Consider the following 22790-nt stretch of genomic DNA (forward strand, 5'->3'; position numbering starts at 1 on the left):
ATCGAGCGAAAGAATTCTCAGCCTTAACAACACAACTACTCCACAAGAGATGGCGCGCATTTCGCCACAAAAACTCAAATAGTGTATTTTCTATTCGTTTTAGCCTTGACCTGTGTCGCCATCTAGTGTTTGCAATAAATAGTACTTACATCGACCGAAAGAATTCTGTCTTAACAGTACAACTACTGCACACGAGATGGCGCGCGAAGAAAAACGCATGAAAACTCGAAAATTCGCGTTTTCCGGGACCTAAGGATAAGTTAGACCGATTTTTCACCCCCAAAAACCCCCACATCACAAATTTCTGCGAAATCGTTAGAGCGGTTTCCGAGATCGTCAGTGTAAATAAATATATATATAAATAAATAAATAAATAAATAAATAAATATACAAGAATTGCTCGTTTAAAAGTATAAGATAACTTTAAGAGTAGGTATGATAAGAGAGCATACATCCCAAAGTGCCGAAAAAAAGGTGTCTGGAGGTTAAAATTAAACAAACACTCACTGTCATCCATAAAGATGTCTGTCACTCGTCAAACCAATCCTAGTAGGTAGTAACTTCATACAAATATTATCCCAGACTGTCTCAAATGTATTTGCGCTGTTAATCTGTCCGTATTATATTTGGTGCAAACCACAGATCACTTCACGTTAAGGCACAACGCACCTGCAATCCTGCATGCACCTGCGTATGTACATATGAAGGATTTTACTTGTATGTACATTTTGACGACCGGTCTGGCGCAGTCGGTAGTGACCCTGCCTGCTACGCCGCGGTCCCGGGTTCGAATCCCGGTAAGGGCATTTATTTGTGTGATGGGCACAGATATTTGTTCCTGAGTCATGGATGTTTTCTATGTATATAAGTATTTATATATTATATATATCGTTGTCTGAGTACCTGCAACACAAGCCTTCTTTAGCTTACCGTGGGACTCAGTCAATCTGTGTAAGAATGTCCTATAATATTTATTTATTATTTATTTATTTATGTACATACAAATGAGTAAGTACATACCTAATTCACAAATTGTGTCGAGTTACAATACTTCCTTTAGTCGTGTTTTTATTTGTTACTTCTCACGTCTGTACTTACATTTTAATGCATTTAACATGAATTTCGATCAAAATTTATTTATTTTACAAGGGGACAAAGCTGTTGTTCAACTGCTAGTTCTAATAGTGATAGGTACGCGAACAAGCGAATGATTCCAATATTAGCGATAAGAAGCTAAACACATTTTGGCACCGTGTCACAGTATAATAAAGAGTACTATCGTACAGTATGGCCACTCCCACTCCCCGCTGAAAGTGCCGCCCACCCCTTGCTCGGTTACCTCACAGTTACCGCCTGTCAAAAACGCGAACAGTCGACCTGTCATATCGCACTCATACAAGCACGGTACGCGTTCACCTACACGAGCTTATTAGAATAAGTGCTATGAACGCGCCTCTTTCATATATTTGACTGCCAGTTTTCGAGATGTGACCGTGTAAAACACACATGTTACACCACACCAACACGGGAAACCACTACTAAATGTGTAAATAGGTATAGACTAAACAAGAAGTGAAATTGTGCAAAATGAACAATGATCTTGCACTCTTGTGGATAAAATGCATTCTCATCCATTTTTGACGAATCAAGAGAAGAGTTTTAGTTTCTTTTTTTTGACACCGTACCATATTAATTTATGTCACATTATGAGGTCAATATTTTGTTTTTAGGGTTCCGTAGTCAACTAGGAACCCTTATAGTTTCGCCATGTCTGTCTGTCCGTCCGTCCGTCCGTCCGTCCGTCCGCGGATAATCTCAGTAACCGTTAGCACTAGAAAGCTGAAATTTGGTACCAATATGTAGATGAATCACGCCGACAAAGTGCAAAAATAAAAAATGGAAAAAATGTTTTATTAGGGTACCCCCCTTACATGTAAAGTGGAAGATGAATTTTTTTTTCATTCCAACCCTAACGTGTGATATATTGTTGGATAGGTATTTAAAAATGAATAAGGGTTTGCTAAGATAGTTTTTTGATAATATTTATATTTTCGGAAATAATCGCTCCTAAAGGAAAAAAAAGTGCGTCCCCCCCCTCTAACTTTTAAACCATATGTTTAAAAAATATGAAAAAAATCACAAAAGTAGAACTTTATAAAAACTTTCTAGGAAAATTGTTTTGAACTTGATAGGTTCAGTAGTTTTTGAGAAAAATACGGAAAACTACGGAACCCCTACACTGAGCGTGGCCCGACACGCTCTTGGCCGTTTTTTTTTTTTTTATGAAAATAGGCAGCAAACGAGCAGAAAAAGCACCAAAACCCTCCATTCCGCACGGTTTTCTGCAGTCCTAACAATAGGTACCTGTGTTCATCTCTGGCATGCAATTTAGTTGTGACAATATAATTATTGCAATTTACGAATTTACAAATATTATAATATGATGAGGAGTCTATTTAGTTCATACTTATGTCAGAGATGCTGATAATATATCCTAGATAACTAAATCTTTATTGTTCTCATGGATTTGTCTACAAGTTGTTGAGATTTAAGGCATAACCACTTGTAAATGAAATCACATCACAACGCCTACAGTAAAGTAGTATTGGTCACGTTATTCTTCTGTTTGATTTCAATAATAACAATTCAATCTGTAAGGAAAGGAAGTTGTTCATATTTTAAAGTGTATTTAGTGAGAAAGTGAAATTCAGTTTGAAGAAATAAAAGCGCCAAAATGCTGGACGCCAAGAAACCAAGTAAGAGTGTAGCTTCTACGTTTAAAAGAATAATTAGAATTAAAAAAAACCTATAAACATTTAATACTTTCCCTCCTACATTTCTTTTATATCCCTATTATGTCGTTTTTTTTGTATAATTAAATCTGTGAAAAAAAAAAATTTAATAAAAGTAGATAAATTCTATAAATGTGGTCTTCGATGCATATTGTCAGAACTTGTATTTATTATTAATTTAAAGCAACATGCATGTCAAGTATGTTGCTTTTACCAGGGTGCAGGGTGGGACCATAACTCTTTAATCGAGCTAACTTTAAAATGCTCTCAAGTCCACTATACTTACAGGAGCTAAACGGTCACCTGCGGTATTTCCTGACCGATTTGACCTTCAAACTTTCAATAAAAGAGCGTAGCCTACCTTAAGACGCTACAGGAGCGAAAATGCTAAAATGGAAAGGAGCGCTCCCCCCTCCAGGCCTCAATTTGGGAATTCCAGTTTAATATACTAGTGTTATTAACTAGATTTATCGAAAGAAATTGTCCATTAAGAACAACTCAGTTAAAAGAAATTGCAAAAAAAATCTTTAAAATCGAGGTTCCGCTCTCGACTGTTTCCTCTTTCAAATCTTAATCGATCGTAACGAAATTTGAGAATCTGAATAACAATGAAATAATCCGTGTCGGACTGTTTAGTATTTTTGGGTAATTTTTAGCAATGTTGAATACCACACCTTTTTTTGTGCCATTATCAATAAGGCCGTTTTTGGAAAAAAATAATGGGCTGTAGTGTCTTTAAAAATCAAAATATCAAAAAAATCAAAACGGTCCGACACAGATAAAAATAATAATAATCTTTGTTGAAAAAAATCTTTGCTCTATCTTCAAAAATCAGGGAAGAAATAGTCGAGAGCGTTTGTATGGAGAATTGACCCCTCCTATATCGTCTTAAAGACCACCAACACACCTCCAACTCGGTATTTCGAGTGTCAACGGGCGATGGTGATAGCTCACTATCCGGCGACCTGTCTGCTCGTTTGCCTAGTATCTCTTTGACCCTGTCTTTCAGAGGCGGCCTTCGGCATCAGGCACCTGCAAGCGGTGATGATGTTCTTCGCCATGGTCATTGGCTACGCCATGCGAGTCAACATGAGTATGGCCATCGTGGCTATGACTGATGACTCTTCAGAAAACGTAAGAACCTACTTACTCCCTTTTTTAAAGACAGATTTTTTTTTCTTTATAACAAACAAAAATATCTGAATAGTTATGAACATCAGTCGAGACTAAACAAATAGGTATTTGGATTTGTTTGGATGTGTAAAACGGTGCCCAGATAGAAAGATAATAATAACCTCAGAAAATCAATATTGGGGACATCTTAGTGCGTTTTCACATTATCTGATCCGATATCGGATGTAGGACCGATATCCGAGATATCGGAAATCAGAGATGTCCATCATTTTGATATCAAAAGATCAGATAAACGCTATTGGTTGGCACTATATCACGTGTTGATAAGATATCGCTATGGTTTATACAGCTGGTTTATCTACTATAGGTATTTACTTACTTAGGCTAAGATAAAAGTATCAGTGCTTGAGAGAGTCACTTTCAATCTTATGTCATTTTAAATAAATGTGTAAATCATAAGCCATTGTCAATAAATGTACTTCGCTGGCTCAGCAACCTCTAACACTTACATAGATGCCATGCAGCCGCAAGGCTGTTCGACTGTTCGTCTTTGCTGGCTCAGCCATATAATTAGGATGGATGATTATTGCTGTGCAGCCAAAAGAACCTACCTGACTTGACCAACTAGGGGGCAGACTAGCAGTCCTAGGTAGCGATGGATCGACGAGGTTCTGAAAGACTTTTCCTGAGGTGTTGTAGGCTCTGAAATAAAATATCTCCCACTTTTCATCATCGCACCGCTCACCATCGACAGGGCGCTCATCCACACATCTTGCAACCTAAATAGAATAGGATAGAATAGAATAAACATTTATTCGTGAACACAAACAAGACAAAATACACATAATACTCGTAACAACAATACAGAAAGGAAATGGTCCCGCAGTCGCTCCAGTGTGGGGTTCTTCAAAAAGGGTGTGTAGATAGATAGATAGATAGATACATTTATTGGTACTAATCATACACCGTCAAACATTGTTACAATTATACAACAATATTATTATTATTATATTGGTACAATTTCTAATGGGTCGGCAACGCTAATGTGACACCCTTTGAGTTGCAGGCGTCCGCTACGGATAGGTTACGGCGACCACTTTCCTTCAGGGGGCCGTATGCCTATTTGCCACCGACGTGGTATTAGTTAAAAAAAATATATTTCTTCCATTATTTCCAGACATTCGACTGGAGCATGCAAACGCAGAGCGTGGTCCTCTCGTCCTTCTTCTGGGGTTACGTGGTGCTGCAGATCCCTGGCGGTCTCCTGGCGGACAAGATCGGAGGCAGCATTCTCATCACCATCAGCATTGGGTGTAATTCCATCATCACCCTCATACTGCCTACCGCTGCCAATTATGTGAGTTGAAGGATTAGTATTTTGCTCATATTATATGAATCTATGTGGTGCTGACGTGAACCGCTGGTGGTCTTCTGGCTGACAAGATCGGAGGCAGCATTATCATCACCATCAGCATTGGATGTAACTTCATCATCACCCTTATTCTGCCTACTGCTGCTAACTAAGTACGTTTAAGGCTGTTTTAAAAAATATCGTTTTTCAGCAGAGAAGGTACAATCTAGTTTGTTTAGGCCAAATATCATACGACCTTTATTGTTTCTTGTTGTGCTTGTTTGCCATTCTGATAATTATAATAGTATGATCAAGTAATGCTGGACAAGGCAACATATCGTTATTATTCTTAAATTTATCTTCGATGGAATCATGTTATTTTGTGAAATATTCAGAATGGCATAACTGTAATCGACGTACAACGATCCTCACTTTTTTCTAACTAGGACTCTCTAACTCTCCGCTTACATTTGATGATCACCTTACCAGAAATATCCTCACCATATTTGAAATATCATCATGATTACAAATATTCAAACACTGGCCTTGCGGTTTCAGGGTGGTTGGCAGGCAGTGTGCGCATGCCGCGTCCTACAGGGTCTAACTCAAGGCTTCCTGTTCCCCTGTTCTCACAACCTGATCGGTAAATGGGTGCCTTTGGAAGACAAAGCCCGATTCATGGCCTTCATTTATTCAGGTAAGTAACTATCATCATCCTATAATCATTATATTCATATTCTTTATTGAGTACTTATTACATTGTCAGGTTTTACATTTAAATAGACAATTTACAAAAATATGTATTTAGTTAAAGCATTGAAGTAACAATTAATTTACTGTACATTTTTCATTATGTGATAATGCACTGAAAAATATTAAGCATGTACCTAAGTATATTCAGTGCAGATGTACTTTATTTTTTAGGAATGAAAATTGGTGAAGGTCATTTGAAGCTACTTCTAGCTGCGAAATATACGCACAAACAAATAACTTATTCTCTAGAAAAGTATGTGTTTCATTTCAGGATCTCAATTCGGCACAGCAGCCCAGCTCATGCTGGCCGGCTACCTCGCCGAGTACTGGGGCTGGCCTTCCATCTTCTACGCCAGTGGCGTGTGTGGCGTCATATGGACGGTCGTCTACATCCTCATTGGATCAGCTTCACCGCAGAGCTCGAAGATGATCAGTGAGGAGGAGAAGATGTACATACAGAGCTCACTAGGGCATGTGGGTGGACATAAGGTAAATATTATTTTAATTTTCTGGACGTTTATTGTTTAGGTAGGTAGGTATGCTGAAAAAAAGTTATCTCCGGATTATTATAACTGTTTTCTTACGTCCAAAAACACTACAGTAAAGTTGTTATATATTTGATTTCGCTCTCTCACACAACGCGCCAGCATAGTCCACAGCCCGGCCTCGACCGAGCCATCCACGTTCACCCACATCCGCTTGCGTGTGTTGCATGTGTCGCGTGCGTATGGTGCGCTTGTGTGCACGTATGTTAGAAGCGTTATTAATGGTTTGTACATTACCAGTAATACTTGCCTATTTAAATGTTATGTTTTTCAGTCATACCCCGTTCCCTGGAAGTCAGTGTTCACATCACTCCCCTTCATCAGCCTGATCGTAGTGAACTGCTGCCAGAACTGGGGCTTCTGGACTCTCATGACTGAGATACCTTCTTACATGAGTCAAGTGCTTGGGGTCAACATTAAAGCGGTGAGTACTTTCACATTAAAGCGAGACCAGAAATTGTCAAGAGGGCACTGTTATTCCGATGTACGACTATGCGGTGATAGTTCAGTATAGTATGAAGAAAATAGTTTTAATGAATTTAGCTTTAAAGATATTACTGCAACGTGGCGCGTAGTCATATATTTCTGGGCAGAGTTTTACGTTCATTGTTAGCTGGCGTGGAATGATCCTCCTAAGACCCAGACTTATCTTTTCAGTGTTGAAATTAGAATCTTGATTAATTCCATAAATATATACTTCAAAATTCGAATTTATTTTCATCTTTTTAAAGGAACCGGGGACTTACTGCTACTTTTACGAATGGTGTAGTTTGGCCAAGACCTGAAGTCCTGGATCTCTAGAGCCAGGGTCGATCAATCTGGTGGATTAGAGGCACTTAGAGGCTATATCATCTGCTATAATTGTAAACGATGCTGGTTCGATCCCAGCAGTAAATACCTGATAACTTCGACACTTGATTTCTTATGTTATGATACATATGTAAATGTCATATAAATATTTTAGTTTTGCGTTTTATTTTTTTCCAGAATGGCGTCTTGTCAGCGCTCCCATACATAACAATGTATTTGTTAAGCTTTCCCTTCGGTATGGCATCAGACTTTATTCTTGCCAAGGGTTGGCTTAGTGCCACGACTACGAGAAAACTAAGCAACAGCATAGGTAAGATTAGCTTTTATTATTTTACAAAACTCTTTGAACGAGACGAAGTAATTAGATTCGTTGATTGATTGCACATTTATAAATACAAGAATCTGTGAATATAAAAGTAAAACTAACTTAGAAACTATAATAACTTAAGAAACAACACCACGTTGAATATAACCTACTTACAAAATAAAACCTACAAAAGTAAACCTACCTAAAAATAAAACTTAAAAAAAAGCTTGCCCTCGTGGCAAGGTGCCCACCACGCAGGCAGCATTCCCGCGCTGTATCAGGAAGCAATACTTTTGCGCGAGAAAACTGCCCGCACGAGGGTCCTTCTTTATCTCCCTCAAACGCTATTAATTACCCAATGACTCGATTACGCCAATAAGTATATCATTACGCCACGATACCAAAGCAGGCCATAACCTAACCACAAAATTAAAATTTGAAAAAAACCCCCGACCGCGACATAGTAGACCGATTTTCATAAAACATGGCTAAGAACACCCCCGGCTAACTCAGCTTTCAAACAAAAAAAAACTAAATCGAAATCGGTTCATCCGTTCGGGAGCTACGATGCCATAGACAGACACACAGACAGACAAACAGACAGACAGACAGACAGACATACAGATAGACAGACGGACAGACACACACATAGACAGACACGTCAAACTTATACACACCCCGATAAAACAACCCTTGGTTCATTTTGCGACAACTAGTGGGAGCACGTACAAAGCCGTAAGCCGTGACGGAAAATCCGGAAGCTCTTTTTCTGGCAGCGTGTCTTCTTTATGTGGAAGCTTCAGTCTCCTTTCTTTTTACAGCTTATCTCGTGCCAGCCGTGACTCTCATCGGCTTTGCTTACGTTCCTGCTGGGAATGTTCCCATGGCGGTCGGTCTCCTGTGTGTGGTCGTCGGGCTTAATGCGGGATACTATACAGGCTTCATGGTAACTATTTTTAAAATGGTACAGGATGTAGAGTGAGGAAATGGAAAAAGAAAACTAGAGAACAAGTTTGAGTGAGAGTTATATGAAATGAGTGTAACTGAATATACATATAGCGAGAAGACAACCGATAAGAGACATAGAATAAAAAGCAAGGCAATTGATCGATGATCACCAGAATGTTACAGTGCTGAACTCGTCCTTTAGAAAAAATTAAAATTTTGAAAAAACCCCCGACCGCGACATAGTAGACCGATTTTCATGAAACATGACTAAGAACACTTCCGACTAACTCAGCTTTCAGACAAAAAAAAACTAAATCTAAATCGGTTCACCCGTTCGGGAGCTACGATGCCACAGACAGACACACACATACAGACAGACAAACAGATGGACAGACAGACAGCGAGACAGACAAACACACAAACAGACACGTTGAACTTATAACAATCCTTCGTTTTTGCGTGGGGGTTAAAAATATAAAACAGATTATTATACTAGTTATTACGTTCTTTGTTGTTTTAGCTGGCGTTTCTGGACATGGCTCCCAACTTCGCCGGATTCATGCTCTCGATCACGAATTGCGCCGCCAACTTCATATCATTCATCGCGCCGCTAGTGGCCGGAGTCATAATACACGATGAGGTACTTGATTCATCTTGACACAGCAACCATTTTCTTTTTTAAACTTTAAATTTTTTTACTAACACTTCGCACATACAGGCTTAGACTTAATATATCTAAACTTCTTAATGTCATTATTTGCCCCATAAATTTATGCCATAGCGGAGAGTGAGGGTAACCCAGGCATAATAAAACTAAAGTAACCGGCTTGGAACTGTGTGACTGCTTTAAAATTGCATAGAAAAATTATGAATGAATTCATTGATATATTCGCCATGCACTTTTGCAGCTCATGTACATCATTAGAAAATTGTGAAATTGAAATGCCTACGTGATTAAAGCATTTAATTTTAATGTTATGATTTGTTGGTGTTTTATGCTGTTACCGTTCGTGAATCTTTATCACTTGATGGTCTCTGACCAGGGAGCCGATTTTTGAATGTCGGCCATTCGTATTCGTGAATTTCGTTCATTAATATCTCCACTACTAACGATTTAAATTCTACTGACAGAATCGAAAACGAGTGGTCATTACCACTAGATTTAAAATTACTAGCCTTTCTTTTTCGAAAATAGTATTTCGTCGTTTTAAAAAGATGTTCGAATGGCGAATTCGTGCATTCGAAATTCAAAAATCGGTCCCCTGCGCTGGAAGTCACCAGCAACACGCTGAGATGAGGCCATTTCGTGGCACTTCATTCCTTTCTGTCTTGTTATTATTTGTATTTTGTCTTGCCTGTGTTCACGAATAAATGTTTATTATATTCTATGTTTTGTTGCAGACTGACGTGAGTCAGTGGCGTATGGTATTCTACCTCTCTTCCCTGCTTTACGTGCTGGGTAACACCTTCTATCTAGTATTTGGGACCAGTGAGCTACAGTCATGGAACGAACCACATCAAGATAAGGAAGTGGAAAGTGGTACATGTAAGTTTATAAATATTTTTGTGGCAGTTGTGTATGCAGTATGATCAGGTTATTTTTTTTCTAAGTACGTACTTATTGCCATGAAATAGTTATTTGGTGTAGGTTTACGTTTATAAGATAAAGATAAATACACTTAAAGATCTCTTAATTTTAAGCCTCAAACTTTATCGTTACATACATTAACAATATTTGTGACATGTTTTTTTTTATTTTTTGCTTTAGGTGCAACTGCAGAAAGGACTGAAAAAGCTATATAAAAGAATGCATTATTACAATTGGTGTTAGTAGAAAAATATAGAAACCTCAAATGGACGACTCTCACAAGATGTTCAATATTATTGTTATAGTACCGTAATGTTAGATTTCTTCTTGTTAAAAAATACTATTAAATATAATAACTTTATTAATTTTTAAGAATTATTATTGTTTTTTTGAAAATTTAGCGGTTCCTTTTTAATACGATCTTAAATAGTCTGGTTACAAAATATCATAAAAATCGGTTGAGAATTTCGACGTGTACAGAAGAACATCCGGATATACTATAACAAATCTAATCAAGTAACACCGTAGACCTACGCATCGCTGCGATCAACAAACTATGTAAAATGTAACCCCCTTTGTCCCATCGATCATCAGTTCAGCAATTCCCGTCAACTTTGTACAATGCCACGTCAGCAAATTTTAATTGATCCTATTTTGTTACCAACATTTAGTAATATAATTCGACTTTCGTAAGATATATACAGGATAATTGTTATAATTAAGAAAATATAGATACTAAAGAACCTTAATGACGAAATAAAACTTAATAAAATCTCAATTAATCAACAAAATCTTGGTAACAAAATATGTAGGAATTAATAAAAACAAATTTAACTTTTCCCTTAATTTTTGTACAAAGTTGACGGGAATTGCTGAGTTATTACCGTAATGCATGCTCCACAATGAATCTTCGTTGCCACGATACTAACGTACTCGGTGCAGCAAACTTACCAACTTTAGATCAACTCGATCAATCTCGTGGGTCTGCGGTCGAGCCGGGAGGCATTCTGATGGCTTACAACGACAGTGACTCTGGGACTTGAGGGCTCAATTATTATTTGAGCGACAATATTATAGAACCAGCATTACATAGAAGTCTGTTAATGATGCTGTTATGTTAGAATACATTTAAAAGTAGAACAAGTATTCGTCTTCAGTGCCAATTGAACTCACGGCCTCCTTAAACTATTCTAGCGTGCAGCAGGATAAGAGCTAGCCGAGCCGCCAAAATCTCGTCCTTAGCCAAAAAATCTTTCCATTGCATAGTTCAGTGGCATTCTAGTGACATCTACCGTTAGAGCGTTAAACTTCTTAAACCGCAGGGTTTCTCAGCTCCAAGACGGGAATGGTGCCAACTAAACAGACTTCGCACTGAAAGCGGCCGATCAGGAGAATTTATGTTTAAGTGTGGGTGGCGAGACTCACCGAAGTGCGACTGCGGAGCACCCGTGCAGTCCATTTACCACATTATCCATGAATGCCCGAAAAGAAAATACCCAGGAGATCCTCTGGACTTACATAAACTAAGTAAATACGCAGCCGACTGGGTGAAGAACTTAGATATTAACCTGTAAAGCGACGAATAAATTCTGATTGATGCCATACGACTAAATAAAACTTCTTAAACGTTTACTAGAAATCAACCAGAAATCCAAGACATATCGAAAATTCATTTTTTAGTTACGATGCAACCGAAATATGTACTTCTCGTCATTTCGTTGTCGCAAAGCCAATAAATAATTAGCTATCTACAAAGGAGATGTGATACTCAAGCTCATTTCAAGTTGGTTTTCTCAAGAACTCAGAGCCATTCATTTTTCTTTACAAAACAGAATTCACTTGTAGATATGCACGCCACAGTTCAGCCATGTTCCACAGTAACTCCTCATTTCAGACTTTATTTAAACGAAAGAAGGACCATCTGTGGTTCATAATATTGGTCTCCAAAGTGAAGCTATTCCCTATAGCAATTCCTTGAAAATGGTTGCGAAGAATTTTGCTATAAACATAAACAAAAATGCAATTTGAAAACTCGATTATTTAAAGTATGTTGAAAGTTACACTCCGTCACACCTTGTGGAATAATATTGCATCAGTGCTACCATAGTGAAAGTATCACTTAGTGCTGCATTGCTGCTGGTTGCAATGCTGCAAGAAATTATGTCAATTATTAAACTTATATTGACCGGGATATAGACCGTGATTACCTTTTTTGTATTTGGAGCGACCATCGAGTGTAACGCCGTGGCTTGCGTGGGCGACGGTCGCGCGATGGTCGCGCGACGGCGATGCGACGCATACGAAATCAAACCTTATCCATATGGAAGTATGAGACGCGACGGCGACGGTCGCGCGACGGTCGCGCGACCGTCGCCCACGCAAGACACGGTGTAAATGTGACCAGTGGTAACGCTGAAAGTGAACGCAGACCACGCGCGTGAAGTAGTATAGATCGCGCGCTGTCTACGCAACTTTGACATCCACCTTCCTTCTTCAGTTTTCCGTGACCATGATGCATGCAACTGCGTCGTAATATCGGGCGCTCGACAAAAATCGAAAAGGTAATCACGGTTTATATCCCGGTCAATATAAGTCTAATGAAAATAACCGTGAATCATTCAAAACTCTTATTATGTCAATTAATTTACTTGCATGACGATTTTTGCTCTAATGTTGCGCGGAAATACTGATTTAAAGATAAATTTTCAATATTTTCGGCAGTTGTAAAGTAATGTTCTCTACATACTACCTCAGTGAATGAGTCGAAATTGGGATGCTACCAGATAGATCAAGAGCCCAGGCCCGCCAGACCTTCCTCAAATTCTCAAGGATGAAACTTTGGGACAATGTAGAGTTCACATCGGCGTTTAATGTGTGCATATTTTCTAGTTCGGCCCATCGGCCAATTTTTTGCTATCAAGTGATGAAGGTGAAAAAAAAAAGTGCTTACTTTCCTTAAATTCTCAAGGCTGATTTTTATATATGTGTTAGAGCACGTTGTTAGAAATTGGTTATCATCAATGCCAGACCGTTTCCGCCGGCCATAACTTTTACCAGACGCGACAAAGTTGGCAAAAAACGACTCTAACTTACCTCATTTTCTCAAGCCTGATTTTGATATATGATACGCAGGGACCTATAACTAGACCGTTTGTAAGCAGCCAGACCAATCGGATGGACCCAACCATCCGCCAGACCGACTTAAAGTTTCGATATGAGCATTAGTAGAATTGAAATATTCCGGGTCTATAAAAGCTAAAAACTTGAATTTTCTACATTAAGCTACGTGTATATTGTATACTTGACGTAATAAGCGACTTTCAAAAAGACCTTAGGCAGAGCACATAGAACTGAATAAAACGGAATCATGATATCGCGGTGACAGCCCACAACATAATTATTTATCCCATATCTTATAGTTAACTTTTATGACACCCACGGGAGGAAAAAAAGTGGTGATATTCTTAACTTTTCACCTCACAGGTACTAAATTGTGATACAATACAAATGTCATCCTCCTTGCGTTATCCCGGCATTTGCCACAGCTCATGGGGTCCGCTTTGACAACTAATCCCAAGATTTGGTGTAGGCACTTGTTTTCACGAAAGCGACTGCCATCTGACCTTCCAACCCGAAGGGTAAACTAGACCTTGTTGGAATTAGTCTGGTTTTCTCACGATGTTTTCCTTCACCGAAAAGCGACTGGCAAATATCAAATAACATTTCGCACATATCAAATAGCTTTTCGGAATTTGAATCCGCCAGTCAGGGTTCGAACCCGCGACTTATGGAACAAAAGTCGCACGTACTTACCGCTAGGCTAACAGCGCTTATACAATACAAATGTAATCATCATTAAAGCGGTTTCTGTATACTTAAGCAGTACACTTTAGCTATTTTATAAAGTGTCTAATGAAGCCCTATTAAACAAAGCTGACTGAGGCAAAGTGTAAGGACTCTTGAGGTCGTAAATCCATCGCGGCGACACAAGGGCCCTCCTGACTTGACAGAACGCAGCTTCGACTCCTTGAGACCCGGTGAAGGTCAAATTATCGATGTTTCCTCGCCAATACTGGTTAAGTTTTTTTTTTTAATTAGCCTCTTTTGTGTCCCACTGCTGTCCCACTGGTTAAGTTAGTCTGAAATAAACTGTAATAAATGTCATATACAGGGTGTAAACCTCATACGGCCGAATCTCTTAACGGTGATAACTATAGAACATTATACTGGCCGTAGCTTTCCTTTTACTTATAATATGTGTTCACAGACAACTGATCTTGATTTTTTTATATCCATTATACATTCCTAATATTAAAACACCAAATTTACCCACCAGGATATAAATAGATGATACGCTTGAGATATTATGTAATCGTCGTATAATTTGCAGGAAAACCTTAAGCTATAAATAGGATGGCATTTCTTCCTCGTGTCGAATAGGGCCCACTGTTCTTGCAGTCCGATTCTGTGTTACCTAACAATTTAAAATGTGGGTTTACCAAGATATCTTACAACCGCTAAGTGACAGTATCGCTATACGAAAATTCATTAATTATTAATCGTATCTTTAAATCACTATTTCACCTAATTTCAAAACTTTCTAACATTAAAACCACGTTGCAATAACCGTATTACTTAAGCAAGTCCCTGTTTTAAATTTTTGCTTTTGTTACACGCCCACCCTGCATACGACCTTTGAGGCATCTGAAGCGTCAGTAGCCTAGCGGTAAGAAAGTGCATGTTTCAATCTAAAGGTCGTGGGTTCGAACCTCGGGCCCCGGCTCGTACCTATACCAATGAATTTTTGGGGACTTATGTGCGAACGCATGGACGCTTTCTACCCAAAATGGTGGGAAAATGCCAACAACAGGGTCGAGTGGAGAAAGCGAGGGGAGGCCTTTGCCCAGCAGTGGGACACAAAAGAGGCTAATTAAAAAAAATATGTGCGAAATGTCATTTGATATTTGCCAGTCGTTTTTTGGCGGAAAAAAGTAAGGAAACTAAAGTAACCAAACTCCCAATAAGGTCTAGATTACCTTTCGGGTTGGAACGTCAGATAGCAGTCGCTTTTGTAAAGCTCATACCCCACAGGCGACGTTTGTAATTGTAAATATAGTTTAAGATGTAGTTAATATAAATTTTAGGTTTTTTATTATTTTTATTTCTTATTTCTTGCTACATTGTTTAAGTTTTATCGTTTTTGTTTGTAATTTTTTCTCATGTATTTGTGTTGGTAGTTATGTCAATAAAAATATTTTTATTTTATATATTTATTTTACGACACCGATCGGAGGAAATTCTTAACCCGTCACTATACAGGAAGGTAAATTTTGAATAGTTGACGTAAAATGGTCAAAGTCAAAACCTTATCGAAATGTTGAAGCAAAATTTTCTCTGTGATATCAAGTTGTTTTTACTTAAATGATAAAGCAAGGAACCGGAGAAAATTCCTAATTATTATTTCAAAGGTATCCAATATCTAAGTTCCTGGAAAAAAGGCTTTGAGAAAATGTGGAAATATTTTTTTAAAACAACTCAAAGGATGTTATTTATTTTATGATCGTCAATGCCTTGTAGACTGAGACGGAAGGTATTTGATCATTGATCCTCTGCTGAAGTACATTCGACCAATTAGAAAAATGAAGAGCAAAAATGAAAATGAAATATTTATTTTTCAAGTAGGAAGGCATTAATACAATGCTGGGTTATTGTAAGTAAGTAAGTAAGTAAGTAAACACTTTATTGTACAGGAAAATAATACAGCACATAATATTTAAAATAAAAAGTTTCAGTACAAAGGCGAACTTATCCCTTTAAGGGATCTCTTCCAGTTAACCTTTGAGCATTTGAGGGAGAGTTTGAGACGGTAGACATCCACATAATACAAAAACTACAAAATAATAACAATACATTTTTCATTCCTTAGTCTAACACGCAGTATATATTAATAAATATATAAATAATCAATAAATATTTAATATATATGTCGGAGAATGACCAAAATGTGGTTTAAGATACGTTTTATGACGCTATATTTGACAAATAGAGCAAACAAGGGTTATAAATACAAAATACAAAATCATTTATTCAGCAAATAGGCCACGGGGGCACTTTTACATGTCAACATTACAGAGTATTCATTAAAGTTAAACAAATGAAATTAATAGAAATATTAACTAAAAATATTAATCATTAAGCAAAGTAGCTATACACTGATATAGAATTAGAGATGTATAAAGTCTCTAAATGTCATATTATTACTAACTATAATCAATACATAAAGAAAGTGCAAACAGATACAAAGATAAAAGAAATCTATAATACTTCAATAGTTGTAAAAGACTGAATATTACAAGTAAAAATATACTTAATCAAATAATCCATGGAGATGTATAGCGTCTCCAAGAGTCAAATTTTATAAAATTAAAATATTTAAAAGTAAAAACCTTTGTCAAATAATACAAAAAAAAAATAAAAAAATACAGAAAATGAACAGCTAAATTACACATTTCAAGAGATGTACAAGTCTCTAGTTGTCAATCATTAAAGAACAAATCAAGTTTACAAATAAGGGCCAATCAAGGTTACAAATTAAGTTTAAAAATATAATCAAAATCTCAGAGATGTATAAGGTCTCTAAGTGTCCAAAAAACTAACATTAACTTAATCAAACGACAACAAGGTCATTAAAGTAAGGAGTCTATTTTAAAATAAAATATAATCAAAATCTCAGAGATGTATAAAGTCTCTAAGTGTCCAAAAGCTAAAATTAACTAAATTAAACGACAACGTGATGGTCTCTAGTGTCATCCTTAAGACATTACTTACTTAAGTTTAATTCTTACAAGAACCGAATGTAGTGTCTCGCAATCCGCTCAAAAGTAAAGTTAAATAATCTAACAAAACATGTGGCCCAGTGAAGGAAACTAAATAATTAATGAGCTGGAAGAAAACTACCACGATACGTTTCGCCATTTATTCCTAGAGTGACATACAAAACATAACAATCAATACAAAATATAAATTTAAATATTTTGACATTTAACTTGACCACAAACACTAAAAGAGTTCGTAACATCCTCCCACCTTTTGGGGCAGAGGCCCAAAACTCTTCCTTACATTGTGTCTGATCTGATGGCACTTCAAGTGGGTACAAACGTTGAACTGCTCGTGTATACTGTCCGTCAGCAGTGCGTACCTTGGCTACTCTTATGCAACCGTCAGCACCAGCAAGTTTCTACAATCCTCCCTAAAGGCCACTTAATACGCTTAGAGTCTGTCTCTATTAAAACTACATCACCTACCCTTAAATTAGAGTCCCTCTCCTTGCCCTTCTGGATGAGCATCCCAATGTACTCGTTCCTGAACCTTTCTCGTAGATCTTCCCTCAACTTATGAAGATACCTGAGGCGCCTGTTGAGTGAGTCATGATCGAGCTGGTCTAAGTCCGGCATCTCGCTCGAAGGAAGCCCTTGTGTGAAGCACGCGGGAGTGATGGGTTTTAGCTTATCGGAGTTGTCCGCGACGTAGGTTAAAGGTCTTGAATTGATCAAAGCCTCACAATCGTGCATCAAAGTCATCAGCTCTTCGTATGCTAATATCTTCTGGCCTAAGTTTCGTCTAAGGAGGTCCTTGAGAGAACGTATCAAACGCTCCCACCAACCCCCCCACCACGGTGCTGCAGGAGGACTGAACTTCCACTTAATGTTCCTCACGCTGGAATAGGCCGCAATCTTTTGCCAGTCCAAACCCTTAAGAAGGTTATGAGCTCCGTGGAAGTTGGTTCCATTATCAGTGTATATCGTGTCAACTCTTCCACGCCTCGCGATGAACCTCCGTAAGGCCATGAGAAATGCTTCTGTCGTCAACGATTTGGTAAGTTCAAGATGTACGGCTCGGTAAACTGCGCAGGTGAATAAAATTATCCATACCTTCCCTCCCGACCGCAGAAAAAGTGGACCGGCTAGGTCTATACCTGTCACTTCGAAAGCGGCAGCTGGTTTTATTCTGTCACGAGGTAAAGGTGGTAAAGGTGTATCAGCATGCTTCACCGCGAGCCGCTTGCAGGGTATGCATTTGGAGACGGTCGAGCTGACGAGTCTTCTTATACCTGTGATCCAGTATTTCTCTCTGAGGGCTACCAATAGTATAGTAGGACCGGCATGGTACATAAGACGATGTTTGGAAGCAACTAATCTTTGAATAATCACATGTTTGCCCGGCAAGTAAATCGGACAGACAAAGTCAGAAGGCTCGTCGCTGAGAACTAATTTAGTGCGAATCCTCAGTAAGCCTTCTTCGTCTTTAAACATCTTCAAATTGTTCATCTTTTTTTGATCTACTTCTGCCCTTTCGGTCTGAAGAATCTTCAGGAGCCTCTTCTCAGCACTCTGGAACTCTTCACAGGTCAGTTCACCACTCTGTTTATCTTCTGCATTTTTACAGTTGTACGAAAATCTCAATATCCATGCTACCATCCTCACTATCATAGTGTATTTGGAGAAGTAGGTTAGCGAAGACAGGAATGTACTATAGTCTGTAGTAGTGTTAACAAGAACTACTTTCTTACTTTCTTTGTTAACTTCTCGCTCATCTACGATTAATTGAGATTTAGGCCATTCACTTTCTTTTGCTTTTAGCCAGGCAGGTCCCTCCCACCATTTGCTTTTCAGCAGTTGTTTGGCGTTGCAGCCTCTAGATGGTAAGTCGGCAGGGTTCATTATGCCTGGTAAGTGACGCCAATCTTCCACGTTTGTATGCTGTCGGATTTCTTTAACCCTGTTCTTGACAAATATGTTCCAATCACCTTCAGTAGTAATCCAGGTAAAAGCTACACTTGCGTCAGTCCAGAAAAAAACGCGGCAGTTTGACATATCTAAGGCTTGTTTAACCTGAAGATATAACCGTGTAGCAATCAATGCTGCCATCAGTTCCAAACGCGGTATATTGACCTCATGGATTGGGGACACGCGCGATTTGGCTTGGACTAGTTGTACAGTGACTTCTCCTTCATAATCACTTCGTAAGAAGATAGCAGTTGCAAATGAAACCTTGCTTGCGTGACAAAAGACATGCAGACTGTTTTCACATTTGTCTATAGGCTTACAAGTAAGTCGACGTGGGATTCGGCAGTCGTTCAGCAAGTGAATATGTTTAGACCACTCCAAAAATTCCTTTTGTAAATTATCAGGTAGCTCACTGTCCCAACTCAGGCGTAAATTCCAAGTTTTCTGTAATATTAGCTTAGGTACAAGTGTCACTGGACATGCCAAGCCGACAGGATCAAAAACTTTCTGAGTTATAGAGAGCAAACTTCTTTTTGTAACGTTTTCTTTTATGCCAGTACCATGTGCGAAGTTGACGTTACAGAATAGTTGGTCCATATTGACGTCCCACATAAGGCCGAGTACAGACAAGTTATTTTCATTTGAAATAGTTTCTATACATTTGGACATGGTCGTCACACGACACGGTAGTCACCCAACCTCTTAAATCAAATTTCGCATCTGACATAACTCTTTTTGCTTCTTCTATGAAGGTTTCGGCTTCTTCTTCCGATTCTAAACTGATGACACAGTTGTCAACATAGAATGAGTCTCTTAGTCGTTTGGCTGTATCCTTAAACTCTTCGGTGTACTTCTCTAAGTGGTAGTTTATTGTCGCACTTAGAAGAAATGGACTACAAGTTACACCAAATACGACTCGACAATGGCGGTAGGTTATAAACTCTTTCCTTTCATTATTCTTCCACCACAGGAATGACAGATATTCTCTATCTTCTTTTTTCAATGATATCTGCAGGAATGCTTTTTTAATATCGGACGTTATCCCAATAGCATGTTTTCTGAACTTTATCAATAGTTTTGGAATCAATTCCAGACAATTCAAGCCTTTTTCTAGAAACGAGTTAAGCGAATTCCCGTTGTAATCTCGCGCTGACGCGTCAAAAACCGGACGAACTCGTGTAGTGAGGCTGGTATTCTTAATGACAGCGTGATGGCACAGGTAGTGTTTAGGCTTCGATGTGTCATCAACTTCTTCGATTATGCCGTCGTTTAACCAATCTTCGAAGACATGTCCATAGTTACCAAACTCTTTTAGCTTTTCTAGCTTCTGCGTTGTTGACATCAGTCTCTTTTCAGCTAAATGTTTGTCATCAAGGAGTTCTCCATGATTTGGTTTCCACGGTAAGTCAACTTCGTACCGTCCTTCGTCATTAATCTTGATCGAGTCTCTAAACTGATCCATTATGACTGTATCTGTCTTCGCCTTATTCGCAACTTCCGCTGGATCTCGTATTCCAAGAGTTTCTAAGTCCCAAAGCTCTGATATCTGCAAATTAGTCACCAATACTACGTTCGTCAAGACACTGCATGCGTTTGTAATAATGGGTCCTTGAAGAGTCCAACCGAATTTGGTTTTAATCGCAACGAGGTTATTGTTCAGTTCCAGAAAACTTTTAGTGAGCAAGGCGCCTGCGTGATCCGCGCCGATCAGTAGCCCGATGTCGGGTGCGGCCGCGTCGCCGACGTCGCTCAACGTGATGTTATTCCTTTGCAACTCTTTGAACATCTCGTGATTTATATTTAAACGAGGAACATACCCACAGAGCGTTGACTTCCCTCGCGCGGTCATTGTACATTGAAACTTTTTATCAAGGCTTCCTAAAGTAATCGCGTATGTATGAAACAGTTCCTTTTCAGTTTCTATTCCTCCAAAAAGGCAATTTGACACGATTTCGTTACCGATAGGTTTCAAGCCTAAGCTTTCAATAATGTCGCGACGTAAGTATGTCTTCTGCGCTCCCGAGTCGATAAAACATCGTACCTGTATACATTTATTATCGCTGACAATATTTGCCATAAACGTTTGCAACAGTGTGGTACTAGCCTTATATTGAGTTACGTTGTTACTTAAGTTTGACGTTCCAACATTCGAATTTTTTACGTTTTCAATTTGACTTGACGTTTTAATGTCAGGGCACATCAATACAGAATGACGTTTGGAGCAGAAAAGGCATTTTGTAAAATTCTTGCATTTTTTCGCATTATGTCCCGGTTTCAAACAAATTAGGCATGCTCCTTTTTTATTTAACACTTCCTTCCTAGCCTCATACGACATTTTATTAGCCTTGTAGCACTCGAAGCTGCTATGTGATGCCTTTTCACACCAAACGCAACAAATTCTCTTACCTGCGTCTTCCGTGGACACAAAGCATGCCGCGGTAGGTTGTTGAGTAGGAACGCTATGCAAACTGTCACCCGATGCTATCCCGCTGCGCGCGAGCTGGATCCGCTCCTCCGACTCGACTTCGCGTTTCAGGAACTTCATAAGCCGGTTCAGATGATCGTCGCCTTTCTCCTCGGTTGCATGGGATCTCTGCCATGCTCGTAAAACAGATTCGGGCAAGGCGGACTCAACTAAAGGGAAAAGTAAAGCAGCATATTTATCTATAGTGACACCTAAGCTTTGCAGTGCTAATAATTGCGTATTTAATTTATCGTATAAGTGGCCTAATTTATAAGAAGTATTACCTTTTGCTTGTGCTAGTACAAGGTTAAGGAGCTCACGCACATAAATGTCGATCAACATTTCATCACGCGCAAACCTGGACTTCAGTTGCTCAATAGCCTTCTTGTAGTTAGCTCCCGACGGCGGAAAGCTCTCGACGATCTCTCGTGCTGGAGTATCTGGAACAGTGCACTGGTAGAGGTACTGAAACTTATCTCCGTCGTCAATTGTTTCGTCGTCGTGGATTTTCTGAAATTGACACCAAAAACCAATCCAATTTTTAGAATTTCCGTCGAACTTGCGTAACTCAAATTTTGGTAGGCGAAATCTTCTTGTATGACATGCTGTACTGCATGTCGACTTCTCACAACATTGATGAGACTTATCTGTATTATTCGACACATCGCTGCCGCTAGACTTGCGAGACCTCTTCACGCGTTCATTCTTCCGGGAAATGCTGTCGTACATGACTTTTATACGCTCCCAGTCGGTTATATACTTATCGCTGGTCATGCAATCCTCGTAAATTTCCTCTTCAGTCATCTCGTCCGTTTTTAGCCACTGTTCTTTTATACGCTGGTCAACGTTGAACAGGGAATCGGCTCGAAGCTGGAGTTTATTGAAGGCCGCGGTGATATCGTCGATATTTGCCGACTCTAGAATAGCGTTAATTTCACTTTTCGCGATTGTAAAAAGCCTCCTGGTTACACTACGTTCTTTTTTTAGTATTTCCATCTTATTTAACGGTCGCCAGATGAAGGAAACTAAATAAATAATGAGCCGGTAAAGGGTCATGGCGAAACGTTTCGCCATTTATTCCTGGAGTGACATACAAAACATAACAATCAATACAAAATATAAATTTAAATATTTTGACATTTAACTTGACCACAAACACTAAAAGAGTTCGTAACAGCCCAGGTAAGCTTAAACAGACCAGTCTCCACAAACAGCACCCGTTCACGAGTATGACGCGTATCTCAGCCATCGCCTCCCTCAACCTCCATTCGGGAAGGTGGCGACCCGATCAACACGCCACCGTAAGCAAAGA

The 22790-nt window shown here is 38.8% G+C and overlaps 2 protein-coding genes across 3 annotated transcripts; one reads left to right on the forward strand and one right to left on the reverse strand.

The window, feature by feature from the left end:
• Window positions 1-2548: 2548 nt before the first annotated feature.
• LOC125229600 (putative inorganic phosphate cotransporter) lies at window positions 2549-10565 on the forward strand. 2 transcript variants are annotated; one of them, XM_048134480.1, is made up of 12 exons: window positions 2571-2661; window positions 2703-2756; window positions 3802-3926; window positions 5104-5283; window positions 5836-5974; window positions 6302-6519; window positions 6850-6999; window positions 7563-7695; window positions 8514-8638; window positions 9161-9280; window positions 10042-10186; window positions 10409-10565. In XM_048134480.1, exons 2-12 carry the CDS (start codon window positions 2735-2737, stop codon window positions 10441-10443), a joined length of 1392 nt encoding a protein of 463 aa, XP_047990437.1. In that variant the 5' UTR covers window positions 2571-2661; window positions 2703-2734; the 3' UTR covers window positions 10444-10565. The 2 variants fall into 2 exon arrangements, with proteins under 2 accessions (XP_047990436.1, XP_047990437.1); XM_048134479.1 differs by having other exon boundaries at window positions 2549-2756; window positions 10409-10564.
• A 6604-nt stretch (window positions 10566-17169) lies between these two features.
• Window positions 17170-19162, reverse strand: LOC125229780. Its single transcript, XM_048134721.1, has 2 exons — window positions 18421-19162; window positions 17170-17784 (listed from the first exon to the last, which is right to left on the reverse strand). The coding sequence occupies exons 1-2, from the start codon at window positions 19153-19155 to the stop codon at window positions 17449-17451; spliced, it is 1071 nt and encodes a 356-aa protein (XP_047990678.1). The 5' UTR covers window positions 19156-19162; the 3' UTR covers window positions 17170-17448.
• Window positions 19163-22790: the final 3628 nt, after the last annotated feature.

Source organism: Leguminivora glycinivorella, chromosome 9, assembly GCF_023078275.1.
Source record: "Leguminivora glycinivorella isolate SPB_JAAS2020 chromosome 9, LegGlyc_1.1, whole genome shotgun sequence".
In the NCBI taxonomy this organism is placed as follows: domain Eukaryota; kingdom Metazoa; phylum Arthropoda; class Insecta; order Lepidoptera; family Tortricidae; genus Leguminivora; species Leguminivora glycinivorella.

Bases quoted from the DNA above. Each gene is read 5' to 3' on its own strand.
- LOC125229600 (XM_048134479.1), top strand. From the start codon at position 2,735: ATGCTGGACGCCAAGAAACCAA. The intron at 7,000-7,562 runs GTGAGTACTTTC...ATTTTTTTCCAG, and splicing joins TTGGGGTCAACATTAAAGCG to AATGGCGTCTTGTCAGCGCT. The intron at 10,187-10,408 runs GTAAGTTTATAA...TTTTTGCTTTAG, and splicing joins GGAAGTGGAAAGTGGTACAT to GTGCAACTGCAGAAAGGACT.
- LOC125229780 (XM_048134721.1), bottom strand. From the start codon at position 19,155: ATGGCAGCATTGATTGCTACACGGTTATATCTTCAGGTTAAACAAGCC. The intron at 17,785-18,420 runs GTTGCTTCCAAA...CACGATTGTGAG, and splicing joins ATGTGATTATTCAAAGATTA to GCTTTGATCAATTCAAGACC.